This window comes from Ylistrum balloti, unplaced genomic scaffold (assembly GCF_031769215.1).
Source record: "Ylistrum balloti isolate Yb309-2 unplaced genomic scaffold, AGI_CSIRO_Ybal_v1 Utg370012, whole genome shotgun sequence".
NCBI lineage: Eukaryota > Metazoa > Mollusca > Bivalvia > Pectinida > Pectinidae > Ylistrum > Ylistrum balloti.
In genome coordinates, this window is record NW_026782084.1 from 120,308 (window position 1) to 142,708 (window position 22,401).

A 22,401-nucleotide genomic window follows, 5' to 3' on the forward strand; every position below is an offset into this window, starting at 1 on the left:
TTACTTCTTTTCAACATATTTATTATACATCATCATCAATTACATTTAATTCTAGATTTACAAATGCACATTTTATGTGACATACTTAGACTAATTAACATGTACATGTACACCTCATTTGTTCAACTTTTAGATACGAACTACGACTTATAATTGTACAAAATTGTTAAAATTACAGATTAACATATTGAGATTTACTTCAATTTTCCAGTCTGAGTTACATACAACGATTCTTAAAGTGTCGCCATTCTCAAGCATACATATATGTCATTAAATTTAACTTTTACTCTAACCTGAATAATACCATAGTATTGTACTTGGATAAGTAAACTCTGTATCCGAGATGTGTTTGCAAAATTCAAAAGCAAAACAACAGCAAATTTCTTGAATATATCACCTATCTCCAGTGTAGAAATACATAACAACCGAAGCTTGCAATCATTCAGCCTGTAACCATTTTGTTCTATTATAAAGCTTTAGAGTTGAAATGAAGGTTTATCAGTCTTCTTCAGAGAAAAGCATTTTTACCAAATCATCATTAGCGCACTGCTCCTCTTCAAGTTTATTCGGCTGAAATTAAAAGAGTATAAAATCAGGTACAGTCATCATCAAGTAAACATAGTTTTTATACTCGTAAATTATCAATAAATATTTAAAGATAAATTGAATATTTAAAAGAATATTGTATTGGTTTTACCATCATGGGTTTATTTACATGTCTATATGTGTAAGTCTTCTATACCTTTCCCAATATCATCAAGGTAGGAACACACTTCAGTCCCAACTTGGTTCTAAAATCATTTTTCTGGTCTTTCCAACTGAAACAAAATATAAATTTATGATTTTAGTCTGACAGTTAAACACAAATTTTCTCTAAATTCATATCAAGAAGCATCAGTATATATTTCTGAAGTTAGAAGCACAGGAAGTTTCTTGTTATACAGGTATGTTGTAATACCATTGACTCATTGTAAGCAAGATATGTATTTCTTTTTTTCATTTTACACTGCAAGTAGGTGTACATTGTATTTTCACCCTTATTAATGCATGAATTTTGTTTTCAGATTTTATTATGAAAGAGAGTTTTAAAAATGGAAAAAAATTGTGTTGATATAAAAGAAGATTACCAGAATTCAAACAATTCTAGACTGATGAAATATATTTTTCACCTTGTGATTTAAATCAATAAATTTAACAGACATTTACTTACTAGTCTCTGCCACCAACTCCACAATGAATGAATACAGCATCATTTGGGGCACTCGCCACATTTCTCGACACTACAGGATCAGCTACAAATAGTGCATAAGAATACTATTATACATGTTTTATGGAAATGCTAACAGGTTCAAAATCTTCTTAAGTTTTGAAATGTTATTAGACACACTTGTTATTTCCTTTAATTTCAATAAAGAATTGTATTTTTTTTATTTCTCATACAAAATATCAAAAACATCAGGACATGATGTGATGTCTTCATAGCTCCTTGAATATAAATGCACTAATGTACACAATAATAGACCATTATATAATTCATAAGTAAATAGCAATTAGTAACAGGGATAATGCTCGAGAAACATTTGAGTATGAATAGAAGAAGAGGGAAAAACTAGTTGTTCTATAGTAATATTTTGCTTTGTGTTTGTTTTTTTTATTCGTTTTTTTTTTCTCTTTTTTCCCCATGCCTATAAGGACAATTTTACAACTTCTACCTCATACATTTTCCCTTATTATGACCCTTTTCATTACTACATCCTTCTCTCTCTTTTCTTTTTTTCTCTCTCTTTGGTAGCAGTTATTTTTTACTAATCATAATTAGGGTTCTATGTTCTGTTTGTTATGTCTCTCAGTGTAAAAGTGTTTTATTAAAGTAATCAAGTGATGATATGTGCATACGATGATGCTGATGATGACGTCATCCACGTGACGAATGTGTATGTAAGGGTATGTGAGTGTATGTTACTATCCTGTGCTGTGTAGTTATACATTACTAAAAATCTCAAAAGAAACAAAAAACCTAGAAAAAAAAGATTTCTAGGCAAACCGAAAGTACAGGAAGTTTATGTTTCAATTAGAGTAGCCTCCCCTACACAACATCTGTTACCTACCAGCCACACAGTCGGGGCACCAGTTTTTACCCTCGTCATTCACGGAACCTGAAAAGAGTGCAAATATCGTCTTGCCCTTGTGTTCCTCTGCCACCTCTTCAAACTTTGTGATACCCTCAACATGTACCTGTATCACCATGCTGAAATGTGATTCTGCTAATCGTCCGCAGGTAAGTGTAGAGACTCCCACCGTGTTATCTTTGCATCTACTTCCGGTCTGTCTAAATATTTTATGAAAGCACGGAAAATGGATATCCGGTTTTTTTAAAAAACAAAATGGTAACGACATATGTTAAATAAGGTTTTCTCGTTGAAAGTAGAGTTAGTATTAATTAGTCAAATTTCAGAAGTAGAAAATCGACCTTGAATAAAGGGATCAAACAAATTGATACATACATATGTGTGAACATGAGACCACGATTTAATATACATTACATGATTGAGACACATCAGCACGACGATATAACAGTGTTATTAATTTGTAGTTTAAATTTAAATTATAATCCTCCCACTAAACTAATTCTACAAGATCTTGTAATGAAACAACTTAAATATATGTATATATTTGACACTGGAAAACAACATAGGGATTCTGGATGTATGAGGAAATCAAAGGCAAAGCATATGACATTTTTGACGTTCGCTGCCTTTGATAGTGCAGTGAGTGTTAGCAAGGGAACTGGATTCTGTCTCACAGGCATTGTTCCTGCGGGGTCTCTCTCTCTCTCTCTCTCTCTCTCTCTCTCTCTCTCTCTCTCTCTCTCTCTCTCTCTCTCTCTCTCTCTCTCTCTCTCTCTCTCTCTCTCTCTCTCTCTCTCTCTCTCTCTCTCTCTCTCTCTCTCTCTCTCTCTCTCTCTCTCTCTCTCTCAGTTAAACTGGCCTTAACTTAACATTAGAAATACGTTTGAAAGTCACAAGTGTAGCTTATGAAGATCCCTGACTACCCACTGCTTTACCGCTCAGGGGCCTAGCAAGCCCAGCAGAAATGTGTAAGTCAAGGTGAGGGGTCTGAATTTCATGATTTCAAAGACGTTTTGAATGGTTTTCTGAGAGTTTTTTTTTATTTATTTAACAACAAACTTCAACCCCTGATATCTGATAGCTGCAAAGATGGTATGATATCTATTTTCAACCTTAGTTTTGTAATTTTGTCCGACATACTCTATGCACGGACTTTTTATATTTGTAAGCCCGTGCTTTCTATGGAAGCTACGCCCCTGCCGCTGTACAGTATAAGTTCTGAATTATATGATCCATGGCATGGGTCATAATTGATAACACAAATAAATATTGAAAATACTGTGACTGTTCAGTATATCTGTCCACTGATAAAAGGGCTATCAGCAATATTGTGTACATAAAATTGCCTGACATCATAAATTCAATGTCTCTGGCACGATCAAAGCACACATTAGCAACCCGGACTGCTATGTCTTAATACGTGACTCCCTACTTTTGGAACCACTTTCTTTGATTTTTCAGACCCGAAATTAATATTTCAGCTCGTTACTTGACCTTAGAAATATATTTTATTATTTCAATATCAAAGTAATTGAAATAAATTCAAGGAAATTGAATCTAAATGTCAATGATTTTATACTTCTGGAAACACTAAAACGTTAATCACAACCAACCGAACTTAAAATTAGTAACTGAAAAAAAAACTGCATTCACGGTATACTGCATTATTTGACGCGGCAGTGCTCACACCAACAAATTTAGCCCTTTTGGCGTTCACATTTTGAACTAATGGTGAGGTCGACATTTCTTCAGAGAGGGGATGTTTGTTCTCCTTGCTTTCCTCAAATGGAGGAGGGTTCAGAATGGAAGACACTTTAGCAGTGATGTCATCATTTGACCGTTTATATTTACGCATTGCAGTTTGTGACCTGTGACCAGTACGGTTCATTATCTCCTGTTCATCAACCCCTGATGCCAACAGTTGAGTAGCGCGTTTGCCGCTATGAGTGAAATTGGATCGCCACAAATCACTTTAACAATAAAACTCCTCAGTTTATTTCTTCCAACTGTTTGACTGCCAAACCGAATCTGTGTTTCTCGGGGGAACCTGGTAATGGTTGTCTATAAAACGGTCCTTTTTCTCCCATAGCGAGGAGGTAAGCACTAAAATAGTCGGCGATGCACCGGCTACCTGTATATAAATAGAATGAGTCAGTATTTAATGTTAATGTCTTATCGACAGCTAAGGTGACTCAAGTACAGCGTAAAGTGTGACAGTAATACCGAATAATCTTCAAATACTTGAAACCAAAGAGAGGTATTTTTAGCGACAAAAAATAATCAACTTTTAAAATGCGAAATGAAGTTTCCCAATGCATTTGCAACACTTCTTATCAATTATTAATTACATTTGTGCAGATCTGCTGAAATCACAGCATTAACTTACATACATTTTCACTGCACATCTTCTCTTCATCGCTTACGGTTAATGGGATCCGCTTGCCCCACAGCACAGCCGATTCCTTGGTCTATCAAAAGTTTTGTGCGTCCATCAAGGACTAGCCTAAAAACGACGAATTCTTTATTCTTTTCCTCCTGAAAATTCTTGTCAAATATGTTGTTATCGCGCGAGTGTCTGTATAGCTCACAGGCGATCAGGTACATGCTCTTTTGGGATACTCCGTCCTGTCGTCGGGTTTCTGCTATGAATCGCTGTAGATGATATTCCATGCTGATAGCATCCATGTCCAGAATACTATCACTTATACCTCCTTCCTTTCGCCATTTCTCGGATACGTTTGGTATTTGTCTTGGTATTAACATTTTCTTGTGCATTATCAGATCAATCAAATCTTCATCAGATACCGCAGACGCAAACCTATTGCTGTCTGCTTCTGGTTTAGACATGGCAATTTCCTGCTCTTCATATATATTTAATAAATCTGTAGGTAATTCCAACAAAAATTACCCATTTCTACTTATTTGCCTCCTGCTTCATGTTCGTCCGTTTCATATTTTGATACAGTTTGAGACACCAACAGAGACTGTAAACGTTCAAATATATTATCTCATTTTCGATGTTCTCGCATGCGTGAGAGAGCATTAAATCGTCTAAATCCTCTTTCTCTTTCTCAAAGCCATTTTTTGCAAATTACCTTGCAATCTGACCTCAAGTCCATCTTCCCACGCGTTCCGGTACTGATGCAATCAACATGTGAATCATTCTATCTTGACTGGTAAAAAGGAGGACATGATTAGATGACCAAATGCGTACCAAGTGGGCGTATTATGTTACATAACATTTATTGCAATTTCGGTATCTGATTGGACAGGATGATCGAAATTTAGCTATGGCTGACGCTACTCGTCATTCCACACCCTTCCTGTCTATTTCAAATACCAAAATTGTAAAACAGTAAAGAATGAAACAAATATTACACAGAAAATATTTCTGCAATAACATTGTCCATTTATTACATTTTTATGAGATATTTTAGTTATGATCAGTTAAATTTACATAAAATATTTTTATACAAGATAAATTCACAAAATGCAAAAAAATTGAACAAACGCATAAATGAATTATTACTGCAAGTGTTAAAAGGTCTCCCTTCGCACCAGACAAGTCTGGATTCCCGTCATTTTTTTTCTACTCTCCATTAGACGTCGCTTCGAAAATAAAACGACTGATCAGGACTATTAACTCGTTTTGATTGATTGGATTGTCTGGGTTAGAGAGAGCTCGTTAAAATCGATGCATTCCTACACTGCTTCTACACTGCTTTATGAACTTTTGACATGGATTTTGTCGGGAATATGTTGAGACCCCCTCCCGCCATTCTGATTTTATAAGCAACGTTGGAACCTAGTGGCCTGTATTCTAAAATTGTCTTATTCTTATGAACTTTCATATTCAACAATTATTAATTTTTATCGAACCTAAAGGAATTGGCTCCAACCTCTTATCTAAGGGTCTGAACCGAACATATCACGTTCTATGGAGAGATCTGACCGAAGATATTACCGACAAAAATATGCATCTTTTTGGAGTGGAATCTATCTCTTTGGCTCCCATAATAATTATTTTTATTCTTTTTGGTCTGCAAGGACCATACCTCCAACAGCGTCATGGCAGAGTTTAAGACGTGTTATCGTGCTCATATTTTTTTTTTTTTTTTTTTTAACAATTTTACAGTTACCCCACGTACAATATTTTGCACATGATCTCTCGAGACTGCACTTGGTCATGTTGAATCTCCGTTTTTTCCTAGAAGTAGAACTTCTGGAAAAAATAGCTCTCAAAATCTCCTCTTTTAAAACGCTTTACATATTTCGTGATCTACAGGATGAATCACCTATTTTCTCAACAGGGTATTTTAATATTTTAAATACTATAAAAAACGTTTATGTTCTATCTTTTGTGAACTAAACCAACTAAAGTATACTCTGAGAGTTAATACTACAGTTGATCCCATCCCAACATAGAGGAAACACGATTGACCTACATTGAACTTTTACTGACTTTTCCTGTATCTTAGAGTCCTGAGGCCTACCCCTAAAAGGCGATACAGTTTGCCTTCCATACAGATAACGCACTTAAGAAAAGAAAATCAGAATTTTGTGAATAAAACATTATTCCTAAAGATGGAGGATTTCAGCTGAAAATTGAACTGAATGCTACGAACTGTTCAGAGTAGAACTTCATGCTGTCACCAAAACCATCCATTGAGAATCATCTTTGTAGGCAATTTATATTACTTAATGGGAAACAAAAACATCATCCTCATTTTATATCATATGCGGTGATTACTGTTATGCCTCTACTGACTGATATCAACCAAGGTAGTTGAAACCGGAGACAACATAAGATCTTTTATTCCCTTATCCGTAAACAAAGAAACAAAGAATAAACATACCTTACTGTGAATGACAGACAACTCACACCAGAAGAAATAACTGATGCCGGCCCTCTCACTTTGATTACATTCACCTGAAAGGCATTCAAATACACTGTCAAATAATATTTAAGCTATTTGTGAAATATGCATTAAAGAACCAACAACAATTACTCTCAAGGAAGTAAATAAAAGTGAAAACTTAACAACAAGGTCCCTGATGATAATGAATTCACGAGCAAACACCTAAGTTTTACAAGCTCTACGAACACTGACTAAATAGTTACACTGTGCTATCCCTGCCTATTGCAGGAGAAAATGCCACCTTCACTCAAAAAAAGACAATCTTGCCATCTACAATAGTATTGCTGATAATCGGTCAACCCGAAGACTTTTGAACATCCTGAACAGTAAACATCACTAAAACTTCAATATAAAAAAATTAATATCAGCTGTCTGGATTCACAAAGGGCACCTCCTCTATCACATATGCAGTTGTCACAGAGTGCATCCTAGTGGCATAGTCACAGAGAAAGATTTTTTACTAACATCGTTCCTCTTGAAAATCTTCGATGTTGTCAGGCATGAAGTACTTCTCCACAACCTTTACCATGATGGCATTCAAGAGACAGACTGGATCATAGTGAAAGACATTAAATGACATCAGATGGAGAATGGGACTGTCAGCAGCCATTGAACTGAAATACGGAATGCGACAAGGAGGACCAAGAAATTTAATAATCTGTTACTCCGGTACTCCTTGGAAATGCATACATACCCCTTGTTAAATGTGCTGATGACTTAATCCTGCTCTCATATACCGACCTAGATATTAGAGGCGCGAGGAACAATTCAGTGATAAAAACATATATAGAATTAACCTAACAAAAAGCGCAATTCTTCAATTTAACTGCAAAAGTGAAACTACCTACACGGATATCCTATTCCAGCCTCATCCTTGGAGACCAATCTATGAATACGAAGACAAACTAGTAGGGCAAGGCAAGTCTTAGACAGAATTAGCACAGGTCGGAAAACTTCATATCCTCTCTTAGAACCAGAAATGCAAGGGAAAACTGGAATTAGCCAACAATTAAAAGGGCACATCTGAGAACATTTGTTGTCTTTAGAATCGTCTATGACTTTGATATCTCGGCCCTAACACAAGCAAACTATTAAGGTCTGGAGAGCTTTCAATCAAAAAGTTAAAAAAAAAAAATCCAACGTCCACCCAATCCTACACCAACAGATGCTGTGCACGTTTTAATGGATATTATGTCGATAGCCTGTGTCCTCCACAAAAACCTGATTAATCTCTTCTATAATATTCTACAATTACCAGACTCTTTAGCGTTCAAGATAGCTTCACGACAACTTGCGATCAAGCACGTTACTGACAAGAGTATGTACAACACGTTAAGGAGATTGTTAATCCAGTACAACCTTCCATCCGCCTATGGTCTAATGAGCAAACCACTGGACAAGCAAAAGTGGAAGAAATTAATTAAATAAACCATTGAAAGAGAATGGAAAGAAGGGGTAAGCCATCACTTAAATAACTAAATTAAAAAATACTGAACATCGGCAAGACCATTTTATCTATTAGTATTTGACAAACCGTTCAATCCAGGGGGACATGTAGCGAGGGGAAACAAAAGCAAAATTGCTAACTGGAACATGCATCTACCGATCGAACGGGACAATAAATACCAAGAAAATGAGTTAGCGTCTTCTGCTACAACGACGACACCCGCCATGTAAACCTTGGTCAATCCAAGTAAGTTATTTTACGTTCTCAAATGAGAACAATGTATACAACAACGAAACCAACAGACAAACTAACGAGCATCAAATACGTCCAGCTTCATAAAAAATAGAATATTTCTCAAAGAGATCACTATGACAGCAATAAAACTTCCCGATAATTTCCATCAACCTGCATCATTTGAACCATTGTGTAACGAGCTTGTCAGCAAGTTGACAACTTCTTGCTTGGTTGAACAGTGAATGTGAATCCAATTTCAACTCGGAAACCCTTACTAACTACTGTATATGCACGTCAGTTCAATATACTTCACATTGGTCATTTGTCTGATGATGTAGACAGTGTAATCATCGAAATGTTACACAAAAGTTTCAAACTGGTTGTGATATATGAAAAATACTTGTTACCAGCCTGAGGAAAATGTTTCGAGACTTTTTGTGTTTTACTTGGGTTATTTTTACAATTATTATTATTATTATACTCAAAACTATAGACATCAAGCGTAGCACACAGATAGATACTACACTTTAGAGTTACAGTAAAATATGGATGAAGACAAATACATTTCCCTGAATTTTGATGTCAGTTGATTTCTTGTTATGCAGATAATGACCATCTAATAAAACCTGTTGTTTTTTTCTTTTCTTTTCTTTTTTGATATTTTTTTCTCTCGTTAAAATGATATTATTTATCATTGTTTGTTATTGAAGAAACGAATATTAGATATTTGGAATACTTTGGTTTTCACTGTAAGTAACATCTTAAATCAATTATTGTTTCTCATAATGTTGAAGACGCTTTACGACGCTTGTTGTCACTTGTTGACACTTTTAAGATAGATCCGAAGAAATTTACCCGAAGCCTTACCGAGGTAAGGATGGGTGGCAGCATTTGTTAGTTCCATTCCCTGACATTCAGTTTATAAATCGCTGCATATTACAAGATTTCTCCAGTTTTAAGTAATTGGTCACTTGCATGAGCTGTTTGTTTTAACGCCTGGAATAAAGTGTCATCCACCGATGTTATGTTCTAAAGTTACGACCTTCGCAATTATTAATTATTGTTTTTCAATTAATTGATTTTTAGTTTCTTTATAGCTACAAAAACTGCAGGTTTATATCAGTCTAAATGTTAATGTCATTCGTATTAAACAGTATGAGTATTAAGAATGTAAAAGAAAAATTGTACTCTGAAATGCCTGAAATTAAATATAGTATCCCACAATACAAAAGTCTCGCTTTCAAAAAATCTTTTAAAACACTTTAGGGTAAAAGGATCGTGTTTCTCTTCCTCTTTATGATGACAAAAGTATAAAAGGGATTTTATATTCCTATATGGTGCAATGTTTTATTGCCACACAATATATCAATTTAGACATAGAGACAGACAAACGATTTTAAGATTTGCTGCCATACATATCACTCCCACGCTTAACGGGTACTCACCTTTTGGATTATAGGAAAGTCTTTCATTTTGTACTAGACATGGACCTCGACTTGTGAGACAACTGCGATACTGATTAATGGCTGTTTTGTAGTAACAAAGGTCCGGAGAAACGAAAACTGAACATATTTTCAACTGATTTTTTTTATCTATATTCTAAGAGCGTAGATCTTAGTGAGACATACACTGCAAGTCACTAGTTCAATGAGTGTGAAATATGAGACAATTGATTCTCCATTTTCTTTTCGTGAATTTTTGTTTGTTTTTATTGTTTTTTCGCGTTAAACATCCATGAAACAACCAGGGTCATATGAGGACGGATGGCAATAGGCGCAAAGAGCAATGTAAGAATCTAGTAAGGAAACAAAGAGCAAGCAGGAAAGAAAAGAACAGAGCAGGATCCTAAAAGTTGATTTTTACTATTTTTTATCAATTTCTCTTAACCTATTACGGCAGATTTGTCACTGAAACTTCACGCGGATATTACCTGAAACCACCAAGCAAATATAAAAAAATTCTTTTCAATTAAAAAAAGCAACCAAGGCTTTTAGTTAGCCCGATGCTGACATAACGAGTTCTTGTTCAGCTGCAGACAATGATTATTTCATAATTAATTTCTACATAGTTTTAAAGTTTCTTGTCCTTTTACAACGCATCTGAGGAAACCATTGAGAGATTACGCTTTCTTGAAAAAACATATTTATTTGTTATTTGCGTGATGGTTATTGGATATATTCATGTGAGTGTTTATAGGCAAATAACAGGCCAAGAGAGATTGGAAAAGATAGTAGAAAGCAAAGACCTAACATCATGTGTGAAATTTCTGTATTGGGTACCTGTCGCTAATGTAGTCCAAGGATAGTCGAGAGTATAAACTGCGATAGTGACGTAAAGTACGGAAAAACAGAAACAGTAAATATTGGCAACGACATAAAAATGGTCCAATCCACCACTGCGAACGTTCATATGTTTCCATGGTTTTTCTGCGATATTTCAACAGAATCGTATCAATCATCTAGCGTCTAATTGAACACCGACAATAATTTTTCTAATGTCTCTCCTTGGAGGGGAATAATATGCATCTTATTTTGGTTCCTGTTCTGTCTTCGTGCTGTAAATGCAAACTTTCGGCGTGTTAAAGATAATTTAAATAAATAAACATAAAAATAATTTCTGTGATGAGAAATGACTTGAAAATTAACTTTCTTACCACAATGTAAGCATTCGGCATCAAAGAACATATATTGCCAAATGCAACAAAGTCTTGCTTTACGTTGAGTTCATGTAATGAATTTATTCCTGTCAAAGACAACATGCGCACGAGATTTGTGTTGTATAAATCATTTCCTGATCTAGCAGTTGTCTACGGCCGTATCCTGTGATGATCTGATAAGTACATATTGTAAATATTCTCTCGACAGCTGAATGGATTGGTTCTGGTATTGCTCTACAACAATATCATTTTACTGTTTTCAGAGAAACATAGATGTAAGAGCATGGCCAGCTTTGGAATGAAAATGACGATTTCCATGATTTCAAAGAAATTTGGGTCCGTGAAAGATATCAACACAGAGACTCTTCATGACTGGACGAAAAACCATGTCATACCCAGTGAACTTTCTTTGAAGCACAACATAAGTGGTGACAAAGGAAATTTCGGGGACGAAAATACGGAAGGTACCTCGTCGGATCAACAAGTACAGGATACCAGCGACGCCCGAAGGAAACTCGTCATCTTGGTAAGCAAGTTTCCACCACTCCAGTCTGATCTCTACACCAAAATTTCTTTTTCGTTTTACAGATCAGATGCACGACTTTGTTTCGTGGTTTGTGAATTACCTTTCTGCAGACTGAATCAAGCAGAAAGATAATCATAAATTTACTTCACGATCGCCTTTTCAAGTCGGATCAGGGAATACTTTACAGACTAATCTTTACTCGGGTTATCTATAGCAGTCTTTCAGTTGTTTTTATTTGAAGAAGTTTGGGTGTGACTGCACAAAAAGGGAAATAATTTTCCTGTATTCGTTTTGCTTTGATGGTCAAATATTGCCACGTCGTATAAGAAAAACCAGTAATATATTATCTTTCTGTTTTAAAAGTATCCGCGTAAATCTTTTTTTTTCGCGCGGGCTCGATTTCCTTTTGAGTTTTGTTGAAATGTTGATAATTTCTTGATGTTGATGTTACTAAAAAAGACTACTGCACAAATTGTTTCGAAAAGGAAGATGATCGAAACGTGCCGCTCGAAGGCTGGTTATAAAGAGTTAATTTAATAGTAAATGAACAATCTCTTCATGTTTAAAAGAAAATCATAAAAAAATAATTAAAATTTCAAATAAATTATTTTTGTCCAGTATAAAATGAATTATTAGAACCACTGGTTCGCAGAAGCAACAATGTTTTAATAACCACTCAAAAATGGACGTCAAGCAGTGATTGACGTAATTATTTGATGTTTTTACTTTATTGAATGGTTCCTATGAAAATCACTCCTAATGTCAAAAAATGTTTTTAATGCTGATAAGTTATTTAATGTTGAACATTGAGAAAATACTGTTCTGTGTATCATAAATAAGGAGAACTTACAAGTTTATTAATTTATTTATTTATGATAAACAAAATTTAACAGTTATGTAAGAAAAGGGGTGGCAAGTAAGATTACACGATCAAGCTTTTCCAGTTTCACTTGCAAAATAAACATTCCTTTTCGAGATATTAATTGTTAAATTGGGTACTTTGGCTAAAAGGTCTAAATAATTGTACACAGGACTGTCGACCAGATGAAGAGTACGTAATCAGTCATCTGGAGGGGTCAGTGAGAGTTGATTTCGACAAGGATGTAGACCAGATCGTCAAGTCATTACCGGAATATCTTCAACCAGGTGAGAAGTTGATATAGGAATGACTCAAGAGAAATTTGTGTTTCTTTCATGTGATTTCTGAACAAGGATTAGACGTTGTCATTTATCTGTTGAAATAAACAAAGCAAGTCGCAATGAATTTCCTTACTCGGAAATGAAAACAAACTTCGATAATGTGATCATGAATTCATCCGAGTACTAACGACCTCATTATCTCTAAAACCTACAAGTAATAAAACAACATCGTTGTTAAAATTATACATACTATAGTATCTAGATGGAGCTTATCAACCCCGTTCTTTTACATATTGATATTAACGCATCACGAGAAGGCTTGCGTAAGCAGAAGTATACGGAATAATGCGTGATATTTGCTACCTCCCAAACTTTATCTGAGTGAAAATTTTTGTTGTTGTTCACGTTGTCAATGACACCAAAAGGGCGCCACCTTAAGCTTCTGTTAAAATATGGCTGTTCAAATTAAAACACCGGTACTTCAGGCAATTAATTTTTGAATGTTTTAGGAAAATTTATAGTTGATTATTTTCTGCGGTTGCATGTAAAAGTAAAAACATATTCTTAAGTTTGTGTGACCGAAGTCATGACATAAATTTCGCAGTGAAGTAATGCGATTCACTGGAACAAATTGTATCCGTGTTCGTTAATCACGACATCCTTGGTTTTTGCATATTTATCGGAACTAAAAATAATCTTTTTATTACACAGATGAAGGAGCCGTTATAACAAAGTAACCGGGGATGTTTTAATAAAATAATTGTCAGACTGATGACTTCATTATTCAGATAACATAATATGAATGTCGAAAAACCCTTCCTAGATTGGTTTATGTCTGGTATTGGCAGTGTAGTTGACCAAGTCAAATGTTGAACTCATATCAAAGACCAGGGGACACGCCTAGGATGATATACCTGACCTAAAGGCACCGAATCAATATTAAACCCAGACTTGCAATTTCGGGAGTGGGTGGTATCCATCCTGGTGATAATTTAATTTGTAAATAATAAAATTTGTAAATGATGGTAACTAAAATATAAAAATGTTGTTCTTAAAAGATAGTAATGTACAGCGCCTTATAACGGAACCTTCAAAACATAGACTAAAGCAAAGTCCCTTTACAAACGCGTACAGAATAAAAGGAAAACCCAGGGAATCCACCTCTATGTATCCTCATTATGATCGAACATATTTTATAAGATCAAACAGTATTTGTGTTACATATATTGAAATAAAATTGTTCATGAATTTGGAATTTGCCAACGATGAAGAATAGGTAGAATGTAACAGTTTTACGGTAAAGACGAATGACGCAGGTAAAATTTTGTGCACATATCTATATGCATGTCTTTTCAATTGGTATTTTCCAAAAGAAAAGGTTCAGTTACAGTACAATAAGTGCATTCATTCGTTATTACTCATCGCTCTTCCAGTTAATGGACTGAATGACATTCCCATTCTGATCATTGCAAATACAGTTATAAGAATTTATTATATATGATTAAATATCTCATAGAAATAATAAACGACAAAATAGCGAATGCAAAGACCCTTTGTAGTCCAGTATTTAGCAAAAACGTTACTGTAAATTTACTAATTTGGGCGGAATCAAATTTAAGAGCATTTTTTAATAAATAAGAGCAATGACGATATAGGAACTGCGATAAGCGCAATAATATTTTAGCGCAATATCTCAAGCGCAAAAAAGTGCTAAAATGATATTACCGCTAAAAGTTGTGTGTATACAGTATGTATATATATATTTAATTCAGTCGCTTTGCTTTTCAGTTGAGAACCTTGCAAATACAGATATTGTGTGTTATTGTTCCTTGGGATACAGATCGTCTATAGTCGCGGATAAGTTCCAGAAATACCTGAAAGAAAACTCAGGTGAGATGAATTATATCGATGTTCTGTGAGATATTTGGCTCCGAAACAATTTTACGTAACATAATCCTATAAGTGACTTCATATTATGTCGAAAGTCAAATGTGATCTAAATCAATGCAAAAGTTATTCTATTAAACGAATTAGGCACCCGGCGATCAGGACACATACGAACTCGTTCGCCGAAGTAATATAAACAGTATGAATGGGTTCCGGAAAGAGATATAATATTACATATCGTATCACTGACACTTCGCCCACAGATGAATATACTTCAGGAATAGCCAACCTTGTTTACTAGGTTAAGTACAAAATGTATCGGCAAATGATTTAAGGGAACTTTTTTCATTCGGAGGAAAAAAGTAACAATGATAGAACTGAAGATCAAATATGGTCATTGGACCAGAAGAATGACGAAGATATGCACAATCGTGATAACATAATGTCTGTATTGTGGCGATTATAACTTCGAGCATGACGTCTTAAACGAACCTCTAGTTAGAGGGAGCACAGCGAATTTCCATTTTTTGTCACAAATGGAGTTACTTCGTTTGTCGTTTTCCATCGTGATCGATTTTATCGATACTTTTGGTGATGTTCCATCACGAATCGATGAACTCAACTGTCAGCCATGTGTTTTGGTTTGTAAATTACATTTTACAACAACATGACTCCGCCTGTTCGTATATTTTCGTAATTCAGGTCGAATGATAATTTATAATATCTTTAAGGCACAAGCAAAGAAATTTGATTGGTTCAAGGAGAAAAAAAAGACAAATCACAGGCTGATACGCTCCTTTTAAAGATTACAGAGAAGTGACACCCAAGTTCAAATCCATTACAATATGCCCTTGTGCGACCTTGAGATTCGTTTGATGTACACGTAATGACCAAACTAGTCATTTCATCTTGCCAACAAGGTGTCGTACATGGAACCCTCAATTCTGCCATGAAATGTTCCAGTGGTGGAGAGAGTAAATGTGGTGATTGCAACCTCTGGAATATCGGGGATGACATAATATATGAATATGTAACTGGTATATATTCTTTAAGACATTATGAAGGAAACTTTATTGAAATCAAATGAGAAGTGGGTTGAATACACTTAAGATCACCTAGTGAAAAATTTAACATTATACCGGTAAATACTTTGCTATGACATTATGAAGCAAATTTGATCAATTAAAATTTACCGGAAGTAAACATCAGTGAGTTGAAGGTCATGGTCAAATATTAGATTTGTTTACGGAGAGATACTTGGTTAAGGCATTAAGAACAAGATCCAACTGACACATTAAAGTGCATGATCACTTAGGTGTCAATGTCAGTATTTTATTTCTTATCTGATGGGTAGTTTTCTCTAATAATATCGCATCAAAGCTGACATGAAGAGCCACTTTGAAGCAGGTTAATATCAATCATCCCATCACACACAATTAACCTCTATCTATCTCGCGGTTTTAATGCCATTGAGTATGTTAGCAGGAATTCTTCGTCGATGTAACCCAATAAAGACGGTGTTTTGAACTAGTAAAACATTGCAGGGCACTTTTTGAAATGTCACTACTCTAGTTATGTATAGTTGAAATGTCAATTAAGGTCAGGTCAGTGTTTCTTTAATACCTTTTTTATAAAAAGAAAAACTTGAAACAGTTTTTGTATCAATTTTGTATTTCACCACAGACAAATCTCATAGTGACTTATTGCAATCGATATTATTCCGGCGTCTTGAATCCAAAACTTTTAACATTGTATACTTCTTCTGGAAAATCCGTAAACTGATTTCAGTGAAATTTTGCAAAAGCTTTCCATGACCAATACTAATTCAGCAATGTGATTTATATGGTTCCCACCCAAAAAGGTGATAGAGGCCAGGCCAAAAGTAGTCAAATTGACTCACATTTCAAAACTATTCTTCTTAATACTCATATATATGTCAAGAATGAAATATAATTTTCGGTGAATAGATGGAAGAGTCTTAAAGTACTTTACCAAAGTTGTAAATTTTATGACCACAGGTTCTCACATTTCCCAGTGGGGAAGGGATAACGTTTGGTCCTTTGCCATTAACTTGGTTTAAATTATTAGCTCAGGATGAACGTTTGACTATATGCTCATATTGATGCTGGTTCGCCACAGGGGCGATGGTAAAAGCCAAAATTGGTAAGATCGATTCCTCAACATGGGTTGTCTTGTATTATTTTGCACACTTTTGAATTTGATCTTATTTTGTTAACAAGATGCTTTCTATGATATATGTTAAAACACCAACAACAACATAGAACTCAAGTGACGGTTAAGGCCATCTGGCCTCCTGTTTACCTCGGTAAAAAATGAACTCGTTCAAAATAACCACTTTTATAGGCTCATAGGAACTTTCCATTGAGTGTCTATTCAATAAAAAGGTATTAACAGTGTTTGGACACGAAGTATGCATATGGTATGCTTAATTATGTAACTCTGTTAGAATAAGGATTGGCACGCTTTTGAATCAGTGATTAACGCATTAGGACTAAATGTTATATATATTTCATTGACAGGTTCACTTCCTTCCGGTCCCGAGTTCCCTGCCGCGGTTAATTTAGAAGGAAGTCTGTTTAAGTGGGCGAACGAAGGTCGCCACATGGTGGATAGCAATGGACAGAAAACTAATTTCGCTCACCCATACAGTGTTGTATGGGGTAAACTGTTGCATGCTGAACTCAGAAAAGAGAAATTGTAATGAAGATAGTAACAATATTCTTTATTTCAGCGCATCACTTGTGGTGAACCTCAATGGCAAAACGACAGAAATGCGGGCAATCATGACATGAACATGACAGGCAAATCCTAACGATATGGTGAAGTCGTGTTCTATCAGATTTTTTTTTATGACAAATGGAATGAATTTGATTTTTACAGAAAGTGATTGAAACTTTTCAAAACAAAATCTTTTCTTAATTTTTGTATTACAAAATGAATATGTAAATGAATGTGAGATGAAATCATTGACTCATAGAGCCATATCGTTGTATAGGCCCATACAATGCTGATTATGAAAGATATTTGTTGATGAAACATAAATCTGTTACATATGATATCCAGGTGTTATATTCTTCTTTCAGTTTTTAATTCACTGTCACCAGCTTATCACAAGCGTTGGATGGCGCCCTGGGATAAATGACTTGAATAATTATGCATTAAAATCAACTTATAATTTGTCGATATACTTGCGTGAGCACGTGATAGAATGTGTCTAGACCGCAAACGGGCAAATATGACTACATAATACACGAAATAAAAAAAAATGTTAACGGAGAATAAAGCAGGACAAGTTATTACTAGTGATCATTTTTTGTACTAACACTATAAGAGATATCGAGTCTCCTCCTCAGTATTCCATCCCACTCTTTGACTTTTCAAAAATACTTAACACGTACAGTGAAGGCGGTAGAAACATCGGTGGTTCCAACAACATGTGTGTTTGAACTGCTGTTTTAAATTAGCCTCAATGCCAAAATTTCCCAAATTAAACTTGGATAAATCTAGACGTAAAATACATTTTCCCAAAAAACTATGGTTTTTCAAATTAACATACCCCTTACACTCCATAAGCAAGCCTTACACTTTATAATGCATTTTCAAAACATCGGAATGTGGATAAGTTACATAAGGTCAGTATCCATTTGTTTTTATAACATTAAAGGACTTTATTAATGAGTTCAGAGTGGCACACAGCTATGGAATAATGAATAATGACCTATTCGTGGAAACCAAAGCAAAGTAACATAGCACGATCAAAACACTAATATACAGCCGGTTGGATGGGACTCAAAATGGTGTCGGAAATGTCCGATTCGTTCATGGATATATGCAAATTACGAAATTCATTAAATTACGCGGCTAGTACGTCTTCCCATCAACACTTTAAAATCACTTGCGGTCACTTTTGATTTTTTTAATCGCCTCGAAGGCTTCAAAACTTAGTTTCTTGGCATCACTGATGGGTCCTTAAGGAACAAAACAGTTTTTTGATGCAGTTTGATTATTTATCTCTTCTGTATCTTTTTCTAAAGTAGTAAGACCACGAAGGGTAATATGGCTCTATCACGGATTTGTTTTGAATTTTGGTATGTGGTGATTACAACCTCTGGTGTATCGAGGAAGACATAATATATGAATATGTTACTGGTACATATTCTATAGAACATTATGACGAAAACGTTATTAGAATCAAAGGACCCGAAGGGTCCAGATGACCTATAATCATCGTGCTTCTTTCGTCGTCGTGCGTCTTGCATAAACTTTTTCTTTAAAACTCTATTCTCTTTCATACCTGGATGGATTTCAATCAAATTGGTCTGATGCATCATTGGATGAAGGTTCATTATTTCCTCAATGGGTCAAGTGACGGGGCCTCAAAGGGGAAGGTGCTGAAGTTAGATTTAAGACCCTACTCCTCCTTTCTACCTGTGTGGATTTCAACAAGCTTTGGGTCTTATTCATCAGTTAGGGTAGGCAATTATTTCCTAAATTCAGAAATTTGATTTGTCTGCGCTCCCTAAGGGGAAAATAATACTAAAATTTGCTTCAAAACGCTACTCCATTTTAATGGTGAAATGGATTTAAACCAAATTTGGTGAGTGAGGAATCCTTTCTTAGATTCCGAAACTTGATTTGACCCCCTAGGGACCTGGGGGTAGAGGCAGCCCCAAATGGCATAATTAGACAATATTTTGCTTCAAAAATTCTACCCTTTCTTAATGCTTGAATGAATTTCAACAAAATTTGGTCTGAAACATCATTGAGAGTTGAGAACAATTTCTTAAATTCAGAAACTTGATTCAGCACATAAGGACTTGGGGGCAGGGCCCAAAAGGGGACATCAGACAAGCTTTTGCTTCAAAATGCTATTCTTTCTTAATGCTTAAATGGATTTCAACCAAATCTAGTGTAAAACATCATGGAGAGTAGGGAATCATTTCTTAAATGCAGAAAGTTGTTCGACCCCTAGTGAATAGGAATTACCTTGATCCGCTTGAAAGATCACACGGATCAAATATGTCAAAATCTTTAAATGACTTCTTCTCAATAACCAGGAGATGACGATATTAGGTCTCTAGGATGAAGGGCTATCAACTTTGTTAATATGAATGACATTGATCACTTTCAAAGTCACAGAGGTCAATGTGTTGAAATGCTTAAGCAACCTCTTTTCAATAAACAATGTGCCAAGGGTCTTGATATTGGGCTTGTAGCTTGCCCTTTCAATGTCCGGAGCAATAGTAATTGTGTAGTGCATGTATAAAAATAAGATTTTTCAAGTTTGCAGAAAACGTCACGATGAACTAACAATGTCTTCTATGTAAGATGTAGAGTATATAAGCAATTTATTTAAGGTTTGTTTTGCGTTTTTCATATATAGGTCTTTATAGTATATAGCAGAATAGATATGTCATTCGCTGATGAAAAAATTTTCTTTGTGTGATTACATTGTATATAGCATGGATAGGTAAGCATCCGCGAACAAAATTTGTTCCGTCATTCAATTCAAAAGATCTCTACAAGGAACGATGTCTCGTTTTATTGTTTTATCATTTTTTAATACACTGTGACGCTAACGTGACGTCACTACAGCCAAAGGAATTTCATTCATTAGTTCACGACAGACGTGACATCACAAAAGATCTCTATTCTGCGTCACACAAGAACTCTATTTGGCGTCGCTCTGGATCACCATGCTGTAAAGACATTTCGGTGATGGGATATTTATAATAACATTTATGGTAAGTTGGCAGCTGTTTACGTGAAATGAGTTTCAGACCGCTTCTGTGATACAGGATTGTAGGTGTTAAATGGGTTTTCTTATTGTGATGCCGAAGGTAAACACATTGTGGCGTCGGATGGAAAACTCGAACTTCATGAGGACGAGGAGACAGGATAGTGTTCGGGTTGTTGGCGCCAAAGCAGTGGTTTTCATGTTTGAATATCATGTCATAATTTATACACTTCTGTCTTTCATTCAGTATCCTATTACTTTTCAGTGATTGTGTGTTTTATGGCCTGTGATATAAACTTGTGGGGTGTTGAGTATAAGAAGGTCGGTCAATTTTTCGAACTTTTATATTGTTTAATCATCCACAACCAGGCAGGTTTGTTTTTTTCGTCATCACTCCTATCACAATGTCGAGCTTATATATTTATACAAAGGCAAAACAATAATGTTGAATTTAAGTCATTCACTTTCTTTTTTAATCTCATATCCCTCAATTAATCTTCTGAGGTAGCACCGGTGTAGTCGACGCCATCTCTATCACACCGTGTCTCCCAATATATATAACACCAGAGCAGATGACGCCATCTCTATCACACCCTCTCTCACTACATACAACACCAGAGCAGTCGACGCCATCTCTATCACACCCTCCCTCCCACTATATACAACACCAGAGCAGTCGACAACATCTCTATCACACCCTCTCTCCCACTATATACAACACCAGAGCAGTCGACAACATCTCTATCACACCCTCCCTCCCACTATATACAACACCAGAGCAGTCGACGCCATCTCTATCACACCCTCCCTCTCACTACATACAACACCAGAGTAGTCGACGCCATCTCTATCACACCCTCTCTCACTACATACAACACCAGAGCAGTCGACGCCATCTCTATCACACCCTCCCTCTCACTACATACAACACCAGAGCAGTCGACACCATCTCTATCACACCCTCCCTCTCACTACATACAACACCAGAGTAGTCGACGCCATCTCTATCACACCCTCTCTCACTATATACAACACCAGAGCAGTCGACGCCATCTCTATCACACCCTCTCTCCCACTATATACAACACCAGAGCAGTCGACGCCATCTCTATCACACCCTCTCCCCCAATATATACAACACCAGAGCAGTCGATGCCATTTCTATCACACCCTCTCTCCCACTATATACAACACCAGAACAGTCGACGCCATCTCTATCACACCCTCTCTCCCAATATATACAACACCAGACCAGTCGACGCCATCTCTATCACACCCTCTCTCCCACTATATACAACACCAGAACAGTCGACGCCATCTCTATCACACCCTCTCTCCCACTATATACAACACCAGAACAGTCGACGCCATCTTTATCACACCCTCCCTCCCACTATATACAACACCAGACCAGTCGACGCCATCTCTATCACACCCTCCCTCCCACTATATACAACACCAGAGCAGTCGACGCCATCTCTATCACACCCTCTCTCCCACTATATACAACACCAGAGCAGTCGACACCATCTCTATCACACCCTCTCTCCCACTATATACAACACCAGAGCAGTCGACGCCATCTCTATCACACCCTCCCTCCCACTATATACAACACCAGAGCAGTCGACGCCATCTCTATCACACCCTCTCTCCCACTATATACAACACCAGAGCAGTCGACGCCATCTCTATCACACCCTCC

General features: G+C 35.9%; 2 protein-coding genes across 2 annotated transcripts; one reads left to right on the forward strand and one right to left on the reverse strand.

Annotated features, from left to right (window-relative positions):
• LOC132548476 (thioredoxin domain-containing protein 17-like) lies at positions 1-2,306 on the reverse strand. The gene is made up of 4 exons (XM_060212343.1): positions 2,109-2,306; positions 1,211-1,292; positions 743-818; positions 1-570 (listed from the first exon to the last, which is right to left on the reverse strand). The coding sequence occupies exons 1-4, from the start codon at positions 2,245-2,247 to the stop codon at positions 499-501; spliced, it is 369 nt and encodes a 122-aa protein (XP_060068326.1). The 5' UTR covers positions 2,248-2,306; the 3' UTR covers positions 1-498.
• On the forward strand, positions 2,092-18,017 carry LOC132548475 (uncharacterized). Its single transcript, XM_060212342.1, has 5 exons — positions 2,092-2,278; positions 11,649-11,911; positions 12,943-13,057; positions 14,840-14,941; positions 17,479-18,017. Exons 2-5 carry the CDS (start codon positions 11,669-11,671, stop codon positions 17,658-17,660), a joined length of 642 nt encoding a protein of 213 aa, XP_060068325.1. The 5' UTR covers positions 2,092-2,278; positions 11,649-11,668; the 3' UTR covers positions 17,661-18,017.
• Positions 18,018-22,401: the final 4,384 nt, after the last annotated feature.